Source organism: Juglans regia, chromosome 7 (assembly GCF_001411555.2).
Source record: "Juglans regia cultivar Chandler chromosome 7, Walnut 2.0, whole genome shotgun sequence".
NCBI lineage: Eukaryota > Viridiplantae > Streptophyta > Magnoliopsida > Fagales > Juglandaceae > Juglans > Juglans regia.
Window position 1 is genome coordinate 21270811 of NC_049907.1, and position 22772 is coordinate 21293582.

At 39.6% G+C, this 22772-nt stretch overlaps 1 protein-coding gene and 1 pseudogene across 1 annotated transcript; both read left to right on the top strand.

Moving 5' to 3' along the window:
• The first annotated feature begins 487 nt into the window (after positions 1 to 487).
• On the top strand, positions 488 to 20149 carry LOC109015071 (protein NO VEIN-like). Its single transcript, XM_035691460.1, has 8 exons — positions 488 to 832; positions 2399 to 2611; positions 10264 to 12519; positions 13493 to 13605; positions 14720 to 15122; positions 15205 to 15522; positions 16370 to 16627; positions 18582 to 20149. Exons 1-8 carry the CDS (start codon positions 488 to 490, stop codon positions 19743 to 19745), a joined length of 5070 nt encoding a protein of 1689 aa, XP_035547353.1. The 3' UTR covers positions 19746 to 20149.
• A 46-nt stretch (positions 20150 to 20195) lies between these two features.
• LOC118349011 lies at positions 20196 to 21839 on the top strand (annotated as a pseudogene).
• Positions 21840 to 22772: the final 933 nt, after the last annotated feature.

Consider the following 22772-nt stretch of genomic DNA (forward strand, 5'->3'; position numbering starts at 1 on the left):
TTACTCTGTTAAAAGCACCAGTATACTGACTTAGTAGTATAAGGCCATACGTCTACGTCCAAATAAAAATATAACATGCACGTAATATAAAACTCATGATTTCAAACCCAATATACATAATCAACTCATTAAAATATAAATCCATTACCCTATACATTCGAAATAATATATCTGCAAACATCATAGGGGCAAAAATGGTAATAGAGCGCATCATCTATTAGGTTAACCGAGACACTCCATATTTCATCTTTAAGTAAAGCTATCACAAAAACAAAGCAGCGGCAGCAGCACTTACCCAAGGAAAACTACGAGGCAGCGGCACCGAGGGGAAGGAGGTCGCGGCGGAGTTGGGTTACGGAGGAAGGTGGCTATCCCGACAGCCGTGCACTGAGAGAAAGAGAGCGAGAGAACGGTGAGAGAGAGAGAGAGAGAGAGAGAGAGAGAGACACCAGAGAGATGAAACAAAGTGAGAGGGATACCATGCGAGATGCTCACCGAGGCAGCAAGAGACAGCGACAAGGTGGTTGGGGCGACAGCAGATCGCGGAGTCGTTGGGCGTCAACGCCGCTGGACTTCCCCTGCCGTGGCTAGCATCACCGAAAGGGTTGAGTGGTGCTCTGTTTTGAGATGCAAAAACAGGGGTGTTTCGGTGATGCGTGCGACAGAGCTTTACGTTGGGCGGCTAAGTGTGGGATACGGTGGTGCAGGGCAGAGCAATGGAGGTTTAAAAAAAATGTGGCTTGGTGGCTTTCGACGTGCGTGGGAGAGTACCTCGGCATGCTGGTCAGCGTCGCTAGATGCTGTGCATGGAGCTGGGCAGTTTCACATGATGGTTAAACAGGGGTGTTGCATTGGTCGTGCGTGGAGGGCTCGGGGCTTACGAGGTGGTTGGATGGTGGCGTCCGTTGGAGGTTGCTAGGTAACTCGGGTTCACGCAGGCAGTAACTGGTTTGTGGTGGATTTCCAGGCGCCTTCCGACTTGGTGCGGAGAAGATAGAAAAAAATAAATAAGTAAATAAAATAAAGGTAGAGAGCATCGATCTACAAGGTGAAGTTTATTGAGAAACCAAAACGCACGGGAAAAGGGTGTATACATGCATGGGGGCAGCGGTTACATGCATGGGGGCAGCAGTTACATGCAGTTGCCGTGCTTGATGCGGGGAACTTCTTGTACGTGGGCATGAGGAACGGATGAGTGAGAAGAGAATGGTTGGGAGTAAAAAAAAATAATAATAATAATAAATAAATAAATAAAATTGAATGCGAGCTCTGAGCTAGACCCGGATGTTACACAAACACTTTTCAATTTTTTCATGTAATCATTACCTAATCATTACAACTTTCCCAAACTTCCAAACAAAACACAAAAAACAATTCAACTTTTTCAAATCTCAAAACAAAAATAATATTAAAAAAATAATATTATAACAATATTTTAATTTTATAATATTTTTATTCAACTTTTTCTCTCTCAATTTCTAAAATTCCATAAAACATTTTAACTCAAACCATTTCACTACTATTCACTAACTATTTCACTACTATTCACAAATCATCTTATCTCATTTCACTATCCAAACCAAGCCTAAATGGAAGAAAGGGATTTGAAGTAATTAAATTACTGCTAAGATAGTTATCCAATTGTTTTGATAACTTAGAAACCGAACGGTTTTAAGGTAAAACTAAACTTAAGAAAATAAAAGGCATTAGTTTACAGGAAGTGCAAGAGACAACTAATAAAGTGGCAATAAAGGGTGAAAGTTGACGGGAAACTGCAAGAGACGGGTGAAAAAGTGGTAATAAAGGGTGGAAGTGTACATGTGTTTGAATAATGTGGGAATAACGAAATAATAAAACTAAAATAGATATATACTGAGGTTGAGAAATATTTTACAAAGAGGATGCTTCAACTTTTATATACTGTAATGTATTTTATTTTATCGAAAACAATCTCCTGCATCTGTTCTTGCTTCAAAATGTAGTGAGATAATATGAGGCATCAAATTCTCTCGCAGCTGTCAAATTTTGGAAAAAGGGAGGAACATAATTAGGCTATTGATCCTGACATGGGCCAGATTTGAATATACACTTTATATTTGAGTTTTTAAGTTAAGTTCGTTGACTTTAGGGTTGTGTATTCTCACTAGATTCCTTTTTAACTGAATGTTGTATTGTAAAGCAGAGTGGCACAAGAAGATTAATAATATTGGACTTGGAAAATGTCATTCATATCTGTTTTAGTTGATTGTAAGTACTGAATGTAAAAACTATGATCCCAATCTATAGAATGTTCAATTTGGTAAACGGATTTGATATGGATTTTAAGTTCAAAATAGGTTGCAAAGAAGTCCCCTTTTTTCCCTAAAAAAGCAACCTGTTTATTTTCATTCTGCATCAGGTGCAAAATGCTGATGATAATATTTATCCAGAAGATGTGGAACCAACTCTGACATTCATTCTTCAAGAGTCAGGAATCATTCTTCTAAATAACGAGCGAGGTTTCTCTGCTCAAAACATCAGAGCACTCTGTGATGTTGGTAATTCGACGAAGAAAGGATCTAATGCTGGATATATAGGGCAGAAAGGCATTGGCTTTAAATCCGTTTTCCGGGTATGTTTGAACAAGCACTGTTGTAATATTTCTTTGATTTTCTTTTCCTTTTCTTTTTTGGTAAGTAATGTAATTTATATTGAAAAAAAAGAACTAAAAATGGTCTTTCCCAAGTACATAGGTTGTGTATGATATTATATGTCTAAGAGGTACAATAAGCTTTGTTGCTTACTGTTTGTTGCTCCAAGTGAACCACTGATTTTTGTGGAACTTTAATTTCATTCTTTGGAAGAGTCTTTACTAGTTGAGCTGTACCACTTCATTGGAACTTGACACTGTGCGGGGGTTCCTGCATTTTAATAGTCTACTAAAGTTTTACATGCAACCCAAATCCTTCTTGTGGATGTTGGGTTGACCCAGGTTATGAAGATGGTATTTGATGTGGCCTGCTGTTATGCTTAACTCCAGGTGTGAATGATAACAATTGCAAGGTCATAGGCAGTTTAATCTTGTGTTAAGGTTTCAGAAGCAAATGGCTTAAGGTAGATTTTAGGCTCATCTTCTTTATAGTTAATCATTGTGTCGACTATAATAATCTTTCACATTCACTCCTGCTATTTTGTGGTTGTTCGGTATTCTGTGCAAGGTTGCCAAGTTTTAATTGACATAAAGAAATAAATATGAAAATAATAATCTGCAGTCTCTCTCTCTCTCTCTCTCTCTCTCTCTCTCTCTCCTCCTTATTTTCTCTCCGTACACTTTTTGTTTGTTTGGTTGATGCTGCTCTTCATGGGAGGTTGAGCGACTGTTTACTGCAAGTATGAGTAGGAATACGAGCATGTTGAATGTTGTTGTTATTGATCGTAAGGTATTTGAGGTAGTTAGAGTGGGGCAATGGGTGAACATTACAGAGAGGGGTTGGAAGTTAGTGAGAAGTCTACATTTGGAGTTAAGCTCGGCTTGTTGGTTCACAAAAGCTTTGGAGGACTGCTCAAAGGTGGGAAGAAGGGAGTTTTATTCGGCTCATAAAGAAGGGGACAGGGGCTACATAGCCCAAAGGTGTGTTAACTCCCAAGGGGCATTCATGGCTTTGGTGGAGTTTAGACAGGGGGGTCGGAGAAATAATCTTCTCATTCCTGAAGGGATAGATGGGAGGGGGTGGAGTAAGCTGGTGGAAGTGTTGAGGATGGCAAGCAGTGGCTGTGTAGTGGAGTTGTCTCCTCCATAGGTGGTAGCGGCGACGTTAGCTTAGCCCTCGACATCGTATCTGGAGGCCCTAAAAAAATCGAAGGTTGTTTACCCACCCTATCAATCTATCAGTCTGAAAGGAGGTGTGCTGTTGTAGGCTGGAGACGTCGCTTCTTCAGTAGAGGTGCAGAAGCGGGAAGGGGCTGGCAGTGGACTTGTCGGTGTTAATAAGGAAAATCTTTTGCGGGTTGTGATGGAAATGCAGAGGAAAATAGAAGACGTGCAGGCTAATTTAAATTTATTGAAATGATGCGTTGAAGATGTAGCAGGGGTGGAAGTAGGTGTGGGCCAAGGCTTTCAGAATGGGCCAGCAGAATGGGTATAAGAGTTTTACGCAGGCCTCAAGCAAATGGTCAATGGGCAAGCAGAATGGGCCTAGGCTCGTGTGGTCAAATGGTCAGCCGAAACCAACGAGGACCATGTGGAGGAGATGCGGTGCATCTGCACCAAGCCCATCGGCGGGTGGGCCTCAACCACTGTTGCCGGCAAAGAGCCAGGTGAGCAAAGGTGGCGACGCCGCCGACTGAGGCTAGGTTGTCGGAATCTGCTCCGGCGAGAAATGGAGTGTGCGATTTGTATCGGGATCCTTCCGTGTGTGCGATAGATGCTGGTAGCTCGACGGCCACAGAACCGATGGCGTCTCCTTTACCGACAGTAGTGGAGAGGTGCGCTGAGGATTCTTCCTGCGATGAGAAGCCTAAGATGGGGGGGTGTACAGAGAAGGCGCGGGACGACTGTCAGGTGGAGTTGGTGCTACTGCCACCGTGTGATGCCGATGCTGTTTCAGGTACCCAGAAACCGCCGATAACCATGATGGGAGGGTCCTCCCCCCAGACGGAGGTCCAGTGTCATCTCGAGGACCATCTTGACTCCATCGTGGTGAGGAACTTCGGCTCTGAAGCTCAGCTAGAGGTTGAGGAGGCAGGGGAGGAGGTGGTTCCCGAGACCCAATCTGGCTATGAGGTGTTGATGGTCCCTGAGACCCAATCTCCCACTTGTACTGTTGTGGTTGAATGGGAGGGTAGGAATCTTTTCGGAGAGGAAGGAAGGGGGGCGATTCCAAATCTGCAGTGGGCTTCTAGTGATGGGGACCCTATCCCATTGAATTGTTTGCTTCCAAGAGAATCAAAAGCTCTAGATTGGCTGTTTCATAAGGTGAAAGAAATGCAACACTGGATAGGAATGGAGTGTGGGGGTTATGAAGAGCAATTTCTAGCTCTACTTACTGCAATTGAAGCGGATCATACACAGTCAAAGAAATTAGAGTCGAAAAAACAGCAGGAGCTCAACCACCTAACTTGGTCACTGAAGTATGAAGGAAGCTCAAGTCGTAAAAAATCCAAAGGGATTGGGCTTGCCTATTCTTTATGAAGCCGAAAATTGTCTTGGAACGTCCGCGGGTTAGATGAGACGAATAAGCGGCTTCGCATAAAAAACTTGTTGCGAGAATGGAGGGTGGATATAGAATGTTTGCAAGAAACTAAACTGAAAAGTGTTTCTAGAAGATTAATTCGAAGCATTTGGAGTTGCACTTACGCGGATTGGGTTTATCTAGCTTCAAATGAGGCTTTGGGTGGAATTCTAGTGATATGGGATAAAAGAGTTGTTGAGAAAATGGAGGAGTTTGTGGGGGAGACTACAGTGGCATGCCCTTTTAAGAGTGTGGTAGATAATTTTGAATGGGTTTTTGCAGGTTTATACAGTCCAAATGTAGACAACGATAGACGTTTCCTATGGGAGGAACTTGCTGGGCTACATAGCTGGTGGGAGCTTCCTTTGTATATAGGAGGGGATTTTAATGTAATCAGATTTCCTAGTGAACGATTAGGAGAAAGTAGGCTGCGCCCAGCAATGTCAGAGTTCTCAGATTGTATCTTTGATCTAATCCTGCTGGATATTTCTCTACTAGGGGGTTCCTTCACTTGGTCGAACAATCAACATGGTCACGGCTAGACAGATTCCTAATTTCACCGGAGTGGGAGGTGCACTATCTGGAAGTATGCCAGAAGAGGCTGCCACGTCTTTGCTCGGACCATTTTCCTATAATGTTGGATTGTGGTGGCATTCGAAGCGGGCGTCGATACTTTAAGTTGAAAACATGTGGTTGAAAAGTGAAGGCTTTGTGGATAAGGTTAGGCAATGGTAGTCTTCTTATCAGTTCCATAGTAACCCCTCATACATCTTAGCTTGTAAGTTAAAAACTTTGAAAAATGATCTTAAGTTTTGGAATTTACAATCCTTTGGAGATATTGGGGAGCAAAAAAAATTCATGGTGGAGGAGTTACAACAGTTTGAACTGATATTTGAGGCTAGAGCCCTTTTACTGGATGAGTTATTGCGCAAGTCAGAGTTGGTCACAGAATTAGAAAGAATACTATCCCTAGAAGAGATTTCATGGCGTCAGAAGTCGAGAGCTTTGTGGCTAAAAGAATGGGATCGGAGCGCTAAATTCTTCCATAGAGTTGCTAACTCTCATAGAAGAACTAATACCATATGATGAACATTAATGGCATGGAATGTAAGGAGGCCCCTTTGATTCGTGACCATGTGGTGGACTTCTATGAGCAACTGTCAACAAAACGTGCGGGATGGAGGCCAAAGCTGGATGGTCTTGTTTTTTATACTCTTGCGACTCAGGAAGCCTCTTGGTTGGAAAGGCCTTTTGAGGAGGAGGAAGTGTATGATGTAGTCAAACGCATGAATAAAGATAAAGCTCCAGGCCCAGATGGTTTCTCGATGGGTTTCTTCCAATCTTGCTGGGAGGTGGTGAAAGTGGACATTATGAAGGTGTTACAGGAAGTATTATTGGTTGGAAAGTTTGAGAAAAGGCTAAATGCTACGTTTATCGCGCTGATCCCAAAGAAGACTGGTGTGGTGGAGGTTAAGGATTTTCGATCCATTAGCTTTGTGAATGGGGTATACAAAATTATATCCAAGGTGCTTGCTAACAGATTAGGGGCGGTTTTGGGCAAAATCATTTCGAAACCACAAAATGCATTTGTCAAGGGGCGCCAAATTTTGGATTCAGTCCTTATAGCGAACGAGGGTCTGGATAGCAGATTAAAGGCTGGCTCCACAGGTATTATGTGCAAGTTAGACATGGAGAAGGCATACGATCATGTAAATTGGGATTTCTTATTGTATCGATTGGGGAGATGTGATTTTGGGCCTAGATGGCGTAATTGGATTAGTTGGTGCATTTCTACAGCCAGATTCTCAGTGTTGATTAATGGTTGTCCTGCCAGCTTCTTCAATAGCTCTCGAGGTCTACGACAAGAAGATCCTTTGTCCCCACTTCTCTTTGTTATCATTATGGAGGCTTTGAATAGGATGACATCGGCAGCGGTTACACATGGGTTTGTGGCTGGATTTCAGATTGGCGACCCCAATAGGGGCATTATTACTTTGTCTCATTTACTTTTTGCAGATGATACACTCATATTCTGTGAGGTAGATCAAAACCAGTTGAGAGCTTTGAAGGCTTTGTTACTATGCTTTGAAGCAGCGTCAGGCTTGAAAGTGAATTTTGACAAGCCAGAGCTAGTGCCAGCGGGGAACGTGAGTAATACTAGACAGCTAGCTAGTATTCTTGGGTGCAAGGTAGCCTCTCTTCCTATTACTTATTTGGGATTGCCGTTGGGGGCAGCAGCAAGGGCCTCATCCATATGGGATTCAGTCATAGAGAAGATAGGAAAGAAATTGACAGGGTGGAAAAGATTGTATTAATCGAAAGGTGGCCACTTGACTCTTATCAAGAGTACCCTTTCCAACTTACCTACCTACTTTTTATCTGTGTTTCAGTTGCCTGCCAGGGTAGCAGCTCGAATTGACAAGTTGTACCTTGATTTCCTTTGGGGGGGATAGGGGATGAATTCAAATTTTACTTGGTAAGCTGGGATAAGGTGTGTATACCACTCTCGTCTGGTGGCTTGGGTATAAAAAATCTGAGAACTTTCAACTAGGCCCTACTTGGGAAATGGTTATGGAGGTATAATAACGAGACATAAGCATTATGGAAACAGGTGATTGATTGTAAATATGGAAGCATGTGGTGGGGCTGGTGTACTGAAGAGGTGTATGGGGCTAGAGGTGTGGGAGTGTGGAAACACATTAGGAAGGGGTGGAGGGATTTTAGTAGCCATTCCAAATTGGTGTTGGGGAGGGGTTCTTGCATGAAGTTTTGGAGGGACATATGGTGTGGGAATGAGGCCCTAAAGGATACATTTCCAGCTATTTTTCAGTTGGCATGCAACCAGGAAGCTTCGATAGAGGACCTTATGCTTCTAACAGGGGACCATGTGCAGTGGAACGTCACATTTAGTAGAGCGGTGCAAGACTGGAAAATGGACATCTTTGAGGCTTTTTTCAGCTTGCTTTATTCTGTGAAGCCAAAAGTTAGCAAGTCGATAGGCTGTGGTGGACTCCCGTGGGTAAGGGCATTTTCTCAATTCAATCCTTTTATAACTCCCTTTCCCAAACTGCCACTACCCTGTTCCCGTGGAGGAGAATCTGGAGAAATAAGGCGCCACTGAAAACTATCTTCTTTACTTGGACAGTAGTGTTGGGGAAGATTCTGACTACCGACAATCTAAGGAAGTGCCGATTAGTTATACTAGACTGGTGTTGCATGTGCAAGAGATCTGGCGAGACAGTGAAACACCTTTTGCTACATTGTGAGACTACTAGAGCCTTGTGGGTCGAAGTCTTTAGCCGGATAGAGTTAGCCTTTGTTATGCCTGCAACGGTCGTAGATCTATTGGCTAGCTGGACACTTCCGAGAGGAGCGCAACAAATCAAGGCGGTGTGGAATATGATCCCGATCTGTATTTTGTGGTGTATATGGCAAGAGCGCAACGATTGGACCTTCGAAAACAAAGAGCGGTCCCCAGAGGAACGTAGAACGCTATTTTTCCGTACTTTATTTCTATGGGCCGTTGCTTTAGATTTTAATGGCCTGAATTTTCATGATTTTCTAGTTTCCCTTACTTCGACCTAGATAGGTTTCATCTCTTGTATACCATCTTGTGTACTTGGGCTTTGTCTATCTTTATTAATACTTCTTTGATTACTTATAAAAAAGAAATATGAAAATAGGGTTTTGATTCTGTAGTCCTGGAAACGTGTAAAGTTGAAGTTTAGACAGAAATGGTTAAAGTAGATGTTGAAAGGCTCATCTCCCATAGTCAATTGGTGTTGCACGTGCAAAAAGAGTCGGGAGACTGGACCATTTACTTTTTCACTGTGAGGTGGCCTTGACCTTATGGTATGAATTCTTTGCTAGAATGGGGATAGCTTGGGTGATGCCAAGAAGGATAGTTGATTTCCTAGCAAATTGGAGAGGCTTGCGTGGTAAAGTGCATATCAAAGTCATATGGAAGATGGTACCCATTTGCCTATAGTGGTGTCTTTGGAAGGAGATGAATGATAGAAGCTTTGAAGACCACAAGCAGTCAAGACGAGCTGTTTTAACACTTTACTCCATTGGTTGAATGTACTAGACTTCAATGGTCTGAACATTCATGAATTCCTTGTATCTCTAACCAATTATGCCTAGGTGTTGCTCTTGTATATGTCCCGTGTACGATTAGTATTCAACTGTTTTTTAAAATCTCTGAAAGAAAAATTTGGTAGCCACCATTGTGAACTTCCGTGGAAAGTGACTGTCTTACCTGGTGTAGTGTTGATGGAGAGAGAAATTATCCATATTTATGATACTGTAAACACCATGTATATTTCTTCCTGAGAAATCGATGGATGGGGTTGAAGTTTTCTTCCTTTAAACCCTTTATTTTTGGGTGGCGACTCATATTTATGATACTGTAAACACCATGTATTTTTTAATTTATTTGTTCATACTGTCCAGGGTTTTCTTCTTCGTTCCCTTTTAATGCTTAGATCTATTTCTTATATGTTCCCTGTGTACTTGAATTAACCATTTCTTAAGTTTGAATGAAATTTCATTTACTTATATGAAAGAGTATTCTACTGTTTTTCATTATTAGCAAATAAATCAAAAGCTAACTTTTAGGGCTCGTTTGGATAGTGAGATGAGATGAGATGGTTTTAGATAAGTTGAATAAAATATTGTTAGAATGTTATTTTTTAATATTTTTATTGTTTTAGGATTTGAAAAAGTTGAATTGTTTATTATATTTTGTGTGGGAATTTGAAAAAGTTGTAATGATGAGATGAGATGAGATAAGATGGTTTCTCTATCCAAACAAGCCCTTAAAGAACTCTACTTTCGTTTAGACAAGTGACATTTTAGTGAAAAAATGTTACGGTGGGACACCCTGCGTAGAGGCTTATAATGCCCCACACTCAGAAACACAAGTTAATTTTTAATGTGAATCATATTTTAATGTCATTGGTCAAAAGTGGTAGGCCACTGTTTTGGTTCATTGAACTAATGCCTACACTCCCCGAGTAATTAGCTGTTATGAATGTGATTGGTCTTTCTGCAGGTTACAGATGCTCCAGAGATTCATTCTAATGGATTTCATGTCAAGTTTGATATAAGTGAGGGTCAGATTGGTTTTGTTTTGCCAACATTAGTGCCTCCATGTAATATTGACTTGTATAGTAGGTTGGCATCTGGTGACACCAGTGATTTGGATGCCAAGCAATGGAACACTTGCATTGTACTTCCTTTCAGAACGAGATTATCAGATGGAACTGTCATGAATAGCATTATGACCATGTTTTCAGATCTTCACCCATCTTTGTTGCTGTTTCTTCACCGACTTAAGTGTATTAAGTTTAGAAACTTGCTCAACAATTCACTCATAGTGATGAGAAAAGAAATCATGGGGGATGGCATCGTTAGGGTTTCACATGGGAAAGAAAAAATGACATGGTTACTAGCATCTCAGAAGTTGCGAGCAGATGTCATTCGTCCTGATGTGCGTACAACGGAAATCTCAGTAGCATTTACATTGCAGGAATCGATTGATGGGGATTGCGTTCCAATTCTAGAACAGCAGCCTGTTTTTGCATTTCTTCCTTTAAGAACTTATGGTCTGAAATTCATTCTTCAAGGTGATTTTGTCCTTCCTTCATCTAGAGAGGAAGTGGATGGAGATAGTTCTTGGAACCAGTGGTTGTCATCTGAGTTTCCTGGTTTGTTTGTTGGTGCAGAGAGATCCTTTTGTTCTCTTCTGTGTTTTAGAGAGAACCCTGGAAAAGCTGTGTCAGCATTTATGAGCTTTGTTCCGCTTGTTGGGGAAGTTCATGGTTTCTTTTCTAGTCTTCCCCGGTTGATTATTTCTAAATTACGAATGTCGAACTGCTTACTTCTGGAAGGAGGCAATGACAGATGGGTTCCTCCATGCAAGGTTCTAAGAGGTTGGGATGAACAGGCCCGCATTCTTCTTCCTGATGGTCTGCTTAGTGAGCTTCTTGGCCTTGGTTTCTTGGATAGAAATATAAAAATGTCTGATTCATTAGCAAGGGCACTGGGTATTCAGGATTATGGACCCACAATTTTACTTCAATTTATATCCTCTTTAAGTCAAGTGGAAAACGGTATCAAATCAATGAGTCTGAGTTGGTTGTCTTCTTGGATAAGTTCATTCTATATAATGTTATTTCGTTCTGGACAAATTCTGTTAAACTCTGATACAGGAATGGATCTCATAGAAAACCTTAAAAGGATAAAGTTTATTCCCCTTTCGGATGGTACATTCAGCTCAGTGAATGAAGGTACAATCTGGTTACCATCTGACACTGGGTTTGATGGTCAACATCGACTTGAAGCTTTCCAAAGTTTATTTGCTAAACTCCGGACTGTCAGTCCTGCCCTCCTTTCTGCATCAACTTGTGCTACCTCATTCATGGACGTGAATTTGGTAGACAACCTAACGAAGATGTTTCACAGGATTGGTGTCAAGCAGTTGTCTGCTCATGAAATTTTGAAGGCCCACATCTTGCCAGCTGTATCTAATGACCGAATTACAAATAAGGACAAGCATTTGATGATAGAGTATATTTGTTTTGCAATGATCCACCTACAGTCTAGCTGTCCTGATTGTTGTGTTGAGAGGGTGAACATAATTTCCGAATTACGAAATAAAGCTTTCATTTTAACAAATTATGGCTTCAAACGGCCTGTTGAGGTGTCAATTCATTTTAGTAAGGAATATGGAAATCCAGTCAATGCAAATAAGTTGACTAATGTTGTAGATATGAAATGGCACGAGGTTGACGCCACCTATCTGAGGCATCCTGTTACTGAATCAACCTCATGTGGACTTATGAAATGGAGGGAATTTTTCCAGGAAATAGGTATCTTGGATTTTGTGAAAATATTTCAAGTTAATAAGACTGTGGCCGATATTTCTCCTACCATTTTTAAGAATGTAATGTGGGAAAGAGATGTGGTTTCCCCAGAATCAATTGTCATTGACTGGGAATCTCATGAATTGGTCCATTTAATGTCCCTGTTATTGAAAAATGGCACACCGCAATGTTGTATCTATCTGTTGGAGGTTCTCGATACACTGTGGGATGGTCATTTTAGTGAGAGTGTTAAAGGTTACTGGAATCCTAAGTCTGGTGGAGATAGTAAACCCTTCAAGTCTTCTTTTTTGAGTAGCATTTGTGATGTCCAGTGGGTGGTATCTAGCATTGATGATGAGCTTCACTATCCCAAAGATTTGTTTTATGATTGTGATACAGTACGCTCGATTTTGGGTGCTTCTGCTCCATATGCTGTTCCGAAGGTTGGTATAATATACATTGGATATACTCTTTTGCCCTAGTTTTTATATTTATGTCTTTGTTGATTTCTGTTTTGTTCTTAGCTGGAGTCCATCTAATTCACACGGTTGCTCTCTATAAAATTCTTTTTTTTCAAAAAAATAATAATAATAAAATTATTTTTTTTCATAAAATGTTGTGGAAGATGCAATATATCCATACAATTTGACTCGAGTGACTAGTTGGTTTGGTAGATTGCCTTTGAGTTGATTTTGTTATCAGAATTCCTTTTAAGTGATGCTTTTGTTGTATTTAAGAATGTTTTGTAACATAGCATCAATATAGAGGCCTCTTCTGCTTATCAGTAAAGATTTATTCCTTATAAAAAAAAAAAAAAAACATAATATCGTTGTAGATATAACTTAGAAGTTGGGTTTTACAGAGAATAAAGAATGGAAAAGAGGGAAATGACCCTTATGGGATATACTAATACAGTTATGCCCTCTAACACTTCCCCCTCAAGGTAGAGCAAATATGTCATGTAAACACAGCTTGGAACAAATAAATTAACTTGGCCTGGAACAAAATTAATTTCAACCTATATGACATAAAGACTTAGTAAATATATCTGCATGTTGTCCACTGACTTAACAAAAGGTGTAGAAATATCACCACTCAATATCTTATCTCGAATGAAGTGACAATCAATCTCTACATGCTTGGTCCTTTGATGAAACACTGGATTAGTGGCAATATGTACAATGTGATTCTGGTAGAATGACAAAATATGATCACTAATCACTGAGGGGTCAAAGGGAACCACACCATCCATAAGGAATTAATGGAATTGTTCCTTATCTTAGTACATAGTTAATTATATGTATAAATGTAATCTGAGCTGTATTAAACTGCCGCATCTCCCTATACACTTTTGGACGACTTGGCGAGCATAAATTTGTACTTCTCTTTTACACTTTGTTTATCTTATTGAAACAGGTGAGATGTCAAAAGTTAGTTAGTGATATTGGGTTTAAGGTTAAAGTTACCATGGATGACATTTTGGAAATTCTAGAAGTATGGAGAAGATCTAGGACACCTTTTAAGGCCAGGTATTGGTGCATCTTCATCACCAACTTTAATGTTTGATGTTTAACTTTTTTAATCTGGAAGTGATATCATTTGTTGTCTGTAATTGTCTTTTCTTCTGGTTGTACGCACCGAGTAAAGCATATTTTTTTACTACATGTGCTTTTAGTCGTTTATTCTTTATGCTGTTCAATTTAGCATCATAAATACTGTTTCAATTGAGTTCTTCTTCACACCTTTCACTGTATTTTCCCCCTTTCACATAAAAAATCCGATCATAAGGTGGTTCTACCAATGTGTTTCGTAGCAAGAAAAAGCATTTGCAAATTTTAAAAGGATTTATAAATTTTATCAATATCCTGTGTTTTTGTTCTGTTTTGAGTATGTCTAGACTATATAGATCTTTTCCTCTATTATCTTTAAAATAGTCGTAAGTTGTGAAAGAAATTGTAAAATTTTATATATAGGATTATTGTGCAATAATGATAATGATCATTGGTTTCTCAGAGCAACCATACAAACTGATGCCACTTTTTTGACCACATGTGGTGTTATCATAGTACCAATTATGTGCTTTGTATAACGAAATTACTCTTCTAATCATTGTCTGGTATTCTCATTGAAAATGGACCTTCCAGTCTCTCATGGAAGTTATTCCCAAATCTATTCTGTTTGGTCCATGGATATATTTATTCCAATTTAATTTCCCCTCCTTTTTAATATATTCTTGATTTTTTCTAGAGAATAACATTTTTTGGTATAAGAATTTTATGGTTCTCAATGCTTCTTGTGATACTACTTGCTTAGAACTCGTATATGTAAACCTTTTCTATGTTGTATTGGGTGCAAATCAGCTCACTTACTCAAGGTTGGATGGAAACTGCAGTTTGAGTCTGAAATCATAGAGTGTTCCTCTGCATGTTAGATTGTATAAAAACAAGTATCAGTTTGGATGTTCCTTTTCATATGCCAGGGCATTTGACCAACATGTCATGTACTTATTCTCCTCACCTTGTGCTTTGGACATTGATTTTGCCAATTTTTTTCCATGATTGTGATCCTAACACCCCATACTCTTTCTTCGGGTAAGCAAACCTGCTCATTTTAACGGGTCCCAACTTTGGTTTTTTATGCCAGCATATCACAAATGTCAAAATTGTACACGATCATTTGGGATGAAATGAACACTTCAGAGAAGAAACTCAAAGAGGAGTTGACTTCAGGACCTTTTATATTTTTTCCGTCTGCATCCGGCTCTAGGCTTGAGGATGTGGTACCTGGTAAGTTTTTATCTCTTGAAGAAGTATGTTGGCATGATCCAACTGGTGCCCTGGACCAAATGAAGGAGATTCATCCTTATCACAGTTTGACAGAAGCGAATCGTAGTCCCTTGACCTGGACACTGAGCAGTATTTATCCAGGCCTTTGTGACTTTTTCATGGATGGCTGTGGTTTACATGAGACCCCTCCTCTCTGCAGCTATTTACAGATTTTGCTTCTGTTATCTACTGTTGCTTTGCCTTCACTTGTTGCTAATATAGTAAGTAACTAATTTGTGGCAAAACTGTGCTTGTAACAATTGCTTGTAGCAGTACATCCTAAGTGTTCCATTCCCATCTCAGGTTTTTGAAGTTTTTCTCATGTGGAGTGATGGACTGAAATCTGGACTACTAACTCCAGAAGATGTCATTTACTTGAAACAATGTCTTTTGAAATCAGAGTTTATGGTGCTTCCAACTGAACAAGATAAGTGGGTCTCACTGCATCCGTCCTTTGGCCTTGTGTGCTGGTGCGATGATAGGAAGTTAAAGAAGCAATTCAAGCATTTCGATAAGATTGATTTTCTGTACTTTGGCAAACTTAGTGAGGATCAAAAAGAGATACTTCAGACAAAAGTTTCTGTACTCATGGAAAACTTAGGGATTCCCGCTCTCTCTGAGGTAAGCTCTTTCTGGGTTGGCGTCTGGGGTGGAGGTTGAGATTGGGATATAGCAGCCATGAGTCGTTGAGGTTTTACACTTTCACATGAAGTCACCCTTTAGGTCATGCAGTAAGTATAATTTATCAACATGTTGAGCCCAACAGCATAGAATGCTAACCAATCTTGCCGAGAAGGATTCGTATTTCAACTTGAGCTTATCCTGTAGGATTAAGATTAGATTTAACACTTGTGAAGAAAAAAGAGCATTACCCACTCTAGCTAGATGTATTCCTGGCTTTGTCAAAAGTTTTTTTTTTATTTTATTTTATCAGTAAATAAGAATTTTATTAAAATGGGTGAAGCCAAGTACATGAGACATATATACAAGAGGAACACCTATGCATGAGGGCTTTGTCAAAGGTTTTTTCAAAGTTCCAAGCTCCTTATATGGTCTTATAATATTTTTCCTTACACATTATAAGTCAAGAGATACCCGACTAATCTCTGAACTATTTGGGTTTATCAATTATGCTCAATTCTTCAATGTCATTGTCACTATCATAACAATCCTTTTTCAAGGTACTTGATTTTGTAAGAAAAAAATACTATTTTTTAATGCAAGTGTGCTTTGAAAAGTTCAATTTTTTTATGCATAAAACGAACTTGTGGATGTAGACCTTATTTGCATAGCAATCCTTTTAATTGACTTGAATAATATATTGGACTTACAATAATTGACTGCATTCTGTGAGTGGACATCGCCAACTGTTAGATTCTCTTGCTTTTAAGAAAAACAGAGTTCCCTATATCTCAAAATAATGATGTGCTTTCAATTTTCCTTTCCACATTGATTTATTAATGTGCAGGTTGTAACTCGTGAAGCTATATATTATGGCCTGGTAGACTGTAGCTTCAAAGCATCGTTAGTGGGCTGGGCTCTTCCTTATGCTCAGCGCTACATCTGTAGTGTACACCCCAGTAATTATATTCAACTCAAGCAGTCTGGATTCAGTCTTCTGAATCGTCTGCAAGTCGTTGTTGTTGACAAGCTGTACTACAGGAATGCTATAAAGAGAGGTGCTGGTGCATCGAACAAACGCATTGAATGTAGCTGTCTTCTGCAGGTACTTGATGAGATCCTTTAGTGATGTTTGTCTTTTCTCTCTTCTAATGATTATAGCCTATTACAAATAAATTTCCAGCAAACTGATGCTAAAGCCAGCGAGACAATGTTTGCTACCAAGTCTTTAGTTTAGAACTTAAACCCATCGAGGATCTTTAGAACTTCAGTACCACCTTAAAGTTATAAATCTGGAAAGATAGGCTACGGCATGTTAATGTCATGATGTACAAAGAGTTTCATTGTTTTAAGGAAGAGGGGCAGTACCCGAATTTTATAAATAACCCTCACTTTTAGCGTAAATACCATGTAAAAAGTGAAAGATTGAAGGTCACAAAAATCCCAAAACCAAGGCTTTGAAAATAACCATAAAAAAGCAACCAGTATTACATTTTAATGACTGCTAGCATCATTTGTACAAGTTTCTAAATCTTGGTAATCGAAGGTCTCCCAATGCCAATCTAGGTAACTCAATTATATCAAATTAAGAAGATGAACATCTAACAGCTCCTGCTTTAGCTAAATGATCTGCAATCGAATTTCCTTCTCTAAAAGCATGCTGTGCAGTAAATGAAACAACATGTGTTAAATTAAGAATAACTTCCCAGATGCTGTAATAGTTGTTGAGACAATTTTTAGCAGTTCCATCTGCATCCGCTTCATCCTTGATAATCACATACGAAACAAAGAAATAACCTCGGGTGATTCCAGTGGGGGATTACTTCGATGGTTAAGTCAGTGGGAGAAGTAAGCATCTCTTAACCAATATTCTATTGCCTTTGTAATGCATACTTGGAAGGATATTTATAGGGCTTAGGGTGCGCTTCATGGAGGAGCGTCATCCTGCCTGAGCATGATTTAGAGGATGGTGGTGTCCTTCCGGGGCAGGTATCTCTGCAGGACCTGTTTCGCCGGCGTGAATCTCTCACGGGATAAGTTCTGTTGGAGGGAGAGTAAGAAGTTGGATTGAGCTATTCGTCAATCAGGGCAGCTCCAGGTGCAGCCACTTGGCCTCACCACACGTAGCGTTTTACCTAGTTACAACCATTCCTCACCTTCCATCACGTGGGCTTCACATGCATATCTCTTTAGTTGCCTTGTGACCCATCCTCGCCCCTAGCACACACTTTTGCCCAACAATAGTAATACTTCCACGGGGAATGAAGCGAGTGCTGGAACCATTGAACAAGAACTGCAGTCTGTTTCGAAGATCATATTTAAGAAACCCAATTGCATTGGTGTTGGGATCCAATCCCCAAATGTAATGAGAAACCAAAAATGAAATCTCCATGGTCTGAATGAAGCAAAAAGCCCCACACCCTGCCGTGCCTGGATTACTGAAAGCTGAACCATCTATATTGAACTTCAATTTGCCGAGAGGAGGAAGCTTTCCATTTTGTAACAAGGGTTTTCTGCCTTTGAGAGTGATCTGTTGCAGCCTCAAGTTTCTCAAAATTTTCTAAACAGGAAAATTCAGCAGCTTCAAAGGCTGAATAAAAGAATTAAGCTCCAAAAGCCACTTAGAAATCTTGTGTATGACAGCAGAAGGAACTGATTCGATGTTGTTAAAACAATGAGCATTTCTAGTCAACTATAACTCCCATAGAATGAACATAGGAGTTAAGGAGGCATGGGCAATGCTCTTGCACATGTCCCATGTAGTTGGGCTCTTGCTTATTCTTATGATCAATGAATTCTTGTTTACTGATAAAAGAAAAATGTAGGTGTAGGAGGCAAGAATTACATATTCTATTACTGGAATTTGAAGATTAATCATGCTGGTTATTTCACTTGCATTCTCTTTATCTGGAGAGCAACTGTATTTAGATTAGCTGTTGTTTGAATGTTTTGAATATCCAGAAAGCAATCTCTTCATGATATTTGGTATGTTTTTTAATATTAAATATATCGAATGTCTTCTCTTTTAATTACATCCATATTTACATGATTCTTTGCAGGACAACATTTTGTACACCACCGAAGAATCTGATTGTCATGCCATATATATGGAGCTGTCTCGTTTACTATTTAATGGAACTCCGAATTTACACTTGGCCAATTTCCTTCACATGATCACAAACATGGCCGAATCAGGATACACTGAGGAGCAGACGGAGTTTTTCATCTTGAATAGCCAAAAGGTGCCAAAGCTTCCTGACGAGGAATCTGTGTGGTGCCTCTCAGCCATGCCTTCTTTGACAAAGAATGATGATTCACCCCAGACAAGTTTTAGTTCAAAAGCAACAGATGAAAAAAGTTATTTAAACCCCAAAAGGAAAGCAAGAAAGAACTCAAACTGGCCGCCTGTGGATTGGAAAAGTGCACCAGGTTGTAGTTATGCTCAGGCAAATGATTTTAAGACACGGGAAACAAGTGCACAGCATGGGGGCAGCCCACAAAAGAAAGAGGATAATTATGAAGGGACAGTCATGCAAACGGATAATGTTGTTTCTATCTCAACCTCTGATGATTGGACCATTGAAGATGATTCAGCAGCGGCTGCTATGGCTTTTGTTTTGTCAGATAACAACAATTTGGAAGATCACTCTGACCAAGCTTGCAATCAGATTGATTCTGGAATGAAAGTTGAATTTGATCCCCTTGATTTAGATACTAAGCCTGATGGCTCTGAGTTTGCTTCATCTAATTTTCACACGAGAGACCAACTTAGAGCTGGGACATCTGATGCAACACAAGCTGCACGTACGGGGAGACTGGGTGAACTTGTTGCTTTCAAATACATTATTGGGAAAGTTGGTGAGACGATTGTGAAGTGGGTTAATGAAGATAGTGAAACTGGTTTACCCTATGACATTACTGTAGGGGAGGAGAATAGCAAAGAGTACATTGAAGTTAAAGCGACCAAATCTCAAACAAAGGACTGGTTCGACATATCAACAAGAGAGTGGCAATTTGCGGTGGATAAAGGTGAATCATTCAGCATTATGCATGTTGTTTTATTAGGAAATAATGTTGCAAGGGTCTCAATGTTCAAGAATCCCGTAAAATTATGTCAGTTAGGCAAGTTGCAATTGGTTGCTATGATGCCATCGCCACAGGATCCATTGTCTCCTGAGACTGGACCCATTTTCACATGTACTTATGGGGGATTGACTCCGTAAAGTGTTAGCCAAAGTATGACTGCCGTCACAGAAATCATTTGAAACAACAGAAGTTAGTGTATGCCGAATCTTTCTTTCGATGTTGGGGAGAATTGATTAATGACTACCATGGCACTTGGAACCGAGAGGCCATTCCAGGTAAAGTGCATAAACAAAGTTATGGTTCTGCAAGAGAAAGCATGTGCTGGAACCTCAACATTTTGTCCTGCGAGGGAAGCATGATTAGGGTGAGTGAGTGTAGGATTTGGAGGAACTCCACAGTGGAATTCCTTCCTTCAAAATGGTGGCCGACTGCCAAAGGTGTCTTATGTACTGAAGGATCCTATATCTTCATACATTGTTGTGTTCATAGATTAAAGATTGTCAAATGTATATATTCGCACTTATCAATAATTAAATTCAAACGATAGAAATCTCAAAAACTCACCTATGGCAAAACAATTCCATGGATTAGTATATACCCTTTGTAGGGTATGTACTTCATTACAAAAAATAACTTCTAACATTGAGTTAACCTTCAAGCCAGTCGGTCTGTTCATCCCAACATAACAGCCCCCAATAATAACTCTCCACGTAAGGCATCCAATTTACCTATCCTGCACCCACTCAACAGAGAATCAAAAGCTCAAAAAGTAAAATCCTCTTTTTCTTCGAAATTGACCAGAGCCATTTCTTTCACAGCAGATCCATTCGTCTTCTTCCCCTCAGTCATGTCTACCCAACAATTTCCTTCATAGTAGACCCACTCGTCTTCTTTCAGTTTCCTTTGTCTTTCGCCCTTCGTTCTGTCCCCCTTCATCTTCCACCCTTCGTTCTGTCCCCCTTCGTCTTCCACCCTAAGCTTACCCAGCGAATGCCGAGTCGAGACGAACTGATTTGAGGAGCCTCATCGACGGACTAATTTCGCAACCCCCATCGACGGACTATTTCACGACCCCCATATTTTGCAAGCATGGCCTTTGTGAAAGTGGAAGACTCAAAGAAGTAGTTGATCTGTTCGAGAAAATGGTCTCAAAGGAGCAGATCTCACCTGATGTCCTAACTTACAATGTTTTGATCAATGGGTTCTACCGTGCAGGAAAAGTTGATCGTGCTAGGAAGATGATGGAATTATGAGGAAAAATGGATGCAATCCTAATGTATTCAATTACTCAACCCTGATGAATGGATCTTGTAAGGAGAAAAAACTGCAAGAGGCCAAAGAAGTTTTTGATGAGATGAAGAGCTTCCGTCTGAAACCGGATACAATTAGCTACTCAACTTTAATTAATTGCTTCTGTAAGGCTAGAAAAATTGATGAAGTTATGGAGTTGCTCAAAAAGATGAAAGAAAAAGAATGCAAAGCTGATACTGTGACCTTCAATGTGATACTTGGAGGGCTATGCAGAGAAGATAGGTTTGAGACGGCTCTTGATATGCTTGAGAAACTTCCCTGCGATGGTGTTTATCTAAACAAAGCTAGTTACAGGATTGTGTTGAATTGATGGAGATGGGTTTTAAACCAGAGCCTGACTCGTGGGCTCATGTGCTGGAATTGATTTGCAAAGAAAGAAAGTTGTTATCTACATTTGAATTGCTCGATGAATTGACTATTAGAGAGCTTTGATTCCACAACTATCTTGTCAACTGAATACATGGGTTTTCAAAGCAAAAAAAAAAGAACAATATATCCTTGATTTTGACCTAATTGAATCAATGATGGATTAGAAATTATCATGTACCATGGGTGGTAGGTTTTTTGAAATTCTAAATAGTTGTGTAAACAACGAGATACTTGTAAAAAACGAGATACTTGGCGGCGGCGATAGCTCTGGAACGAATAGCGATGGAAGAAAGTAATGGCTCACAGCGATGGAGGAGAAGTTCACTGCACGGGTCTTAGAGGCAAAGGTGCACGACAAGTGAGTGAAATCTGAAAAGTGAAATCAAAGGGAAAGTGAAAGGCAAGAAATGTAATCAGATGGAAAATGGTATATTTTACTTTTTATGAAATGGTCTATGTGTCTTGCTGTGATTGGAGGCTGTTTATCCCCTAAGACCAGCCCATCTGTTCCAAAGAGGAACTGTTTACCTCTCAATTGTGCTGCTCGCACATGTATATTATCACGTAAACTTGACTTCTATGTTTGTTTATTATTATTATTATTATTATTATTATACATAAGCTCAGCTTGATTTAAAACACAATGATTTTTGCTAGTAGTGATCGTGCTAGTGGCTTTATATTGAGAAAGACACCCTTTCCTTTACAAGCGCTTTTGTGAGATGAGTTCAGCCTTGATTGTATCAGAGCCAAACAATGTGTCGGTGTTGTTGGTTCCCTACGGGCAAGGGTCCCCCGAGGTGGATATGGGTCCGTGGCAAGGGACCCCCCAGGGAGGGAAGGGATTGTCCTACACCAGCCAGCAGTGATCTGCTAGTGGCTTTATATTGAGAAAGGCACCCACTTCTTCACAAGTGCTTTTTCTTGAAGAAAATCATTTAATCCCATATTTTTCTAGATCAATTTTTTCAAAAAAAATTTCAGCAAGCATTTGATCAATTTTATCAAGAGTGTTGGATGGTTTGGTCTTGGGACCTTGCCTTATTTCTGGTAAAATAATTAAAGGTTTTTCAGGTTTAGTAGTAGAAACAGGATTTTCAATCTTTTATTCAATATGATCTAATTGTTGATCGATAACATGAAGAGTTTTATTGACAAAATTGTTTTGTTCAATAATTTTCTTTGTTTCAGTAAAAGTAGTAGCATCAGAATCAACATTGAATAATTTAAAAGGATAAGCATTTATATATGATCCTTTATGAAAAATAATAATTGTCTCTAACGAGGGTGACTAGATCTTATTATTGTTTTTCCTTCTTCCTCGACAAAATTTGTTTTAACAACATTCAAACTATTTTTTGAAACATAATAACTTTCAACAAAGTCAAAGAATAATATATGCTTTTATATGGCATAAATTTTATCTTTCTATTTTTGTTTAACACGTAGTTTTTCCAAATTAGAGAAAGTACCATGATAAAATT

What these genes read in the sequence shown, in the direction of transcription:
- LOC109015071 (XM_035691460.1), top strand. Translation starts at nt 488, where the DNA reads ATGCTCACCGAGGCAGCAAGAGACAGCGACAAGGTGGTTGGGGCGACA. An exon ending in CTCCATATGCTGTTCCGAAG is followed by an intron (nt 12,520 to 13,492) that starts GTTGGTATAATA and finishes TTATTGAAACAG; the next exon opens with GTGAGATGTCAAAAGTTAGT. An exon ending in AGGACACCTTTTAAGGCCAG is followed by an intron (nt 13,606 to 14,719) that starts GTATTGGTGCAT and finishes TTTTTATGCCAG; the next exon opens with CATATCACAAATGTCAAAAT.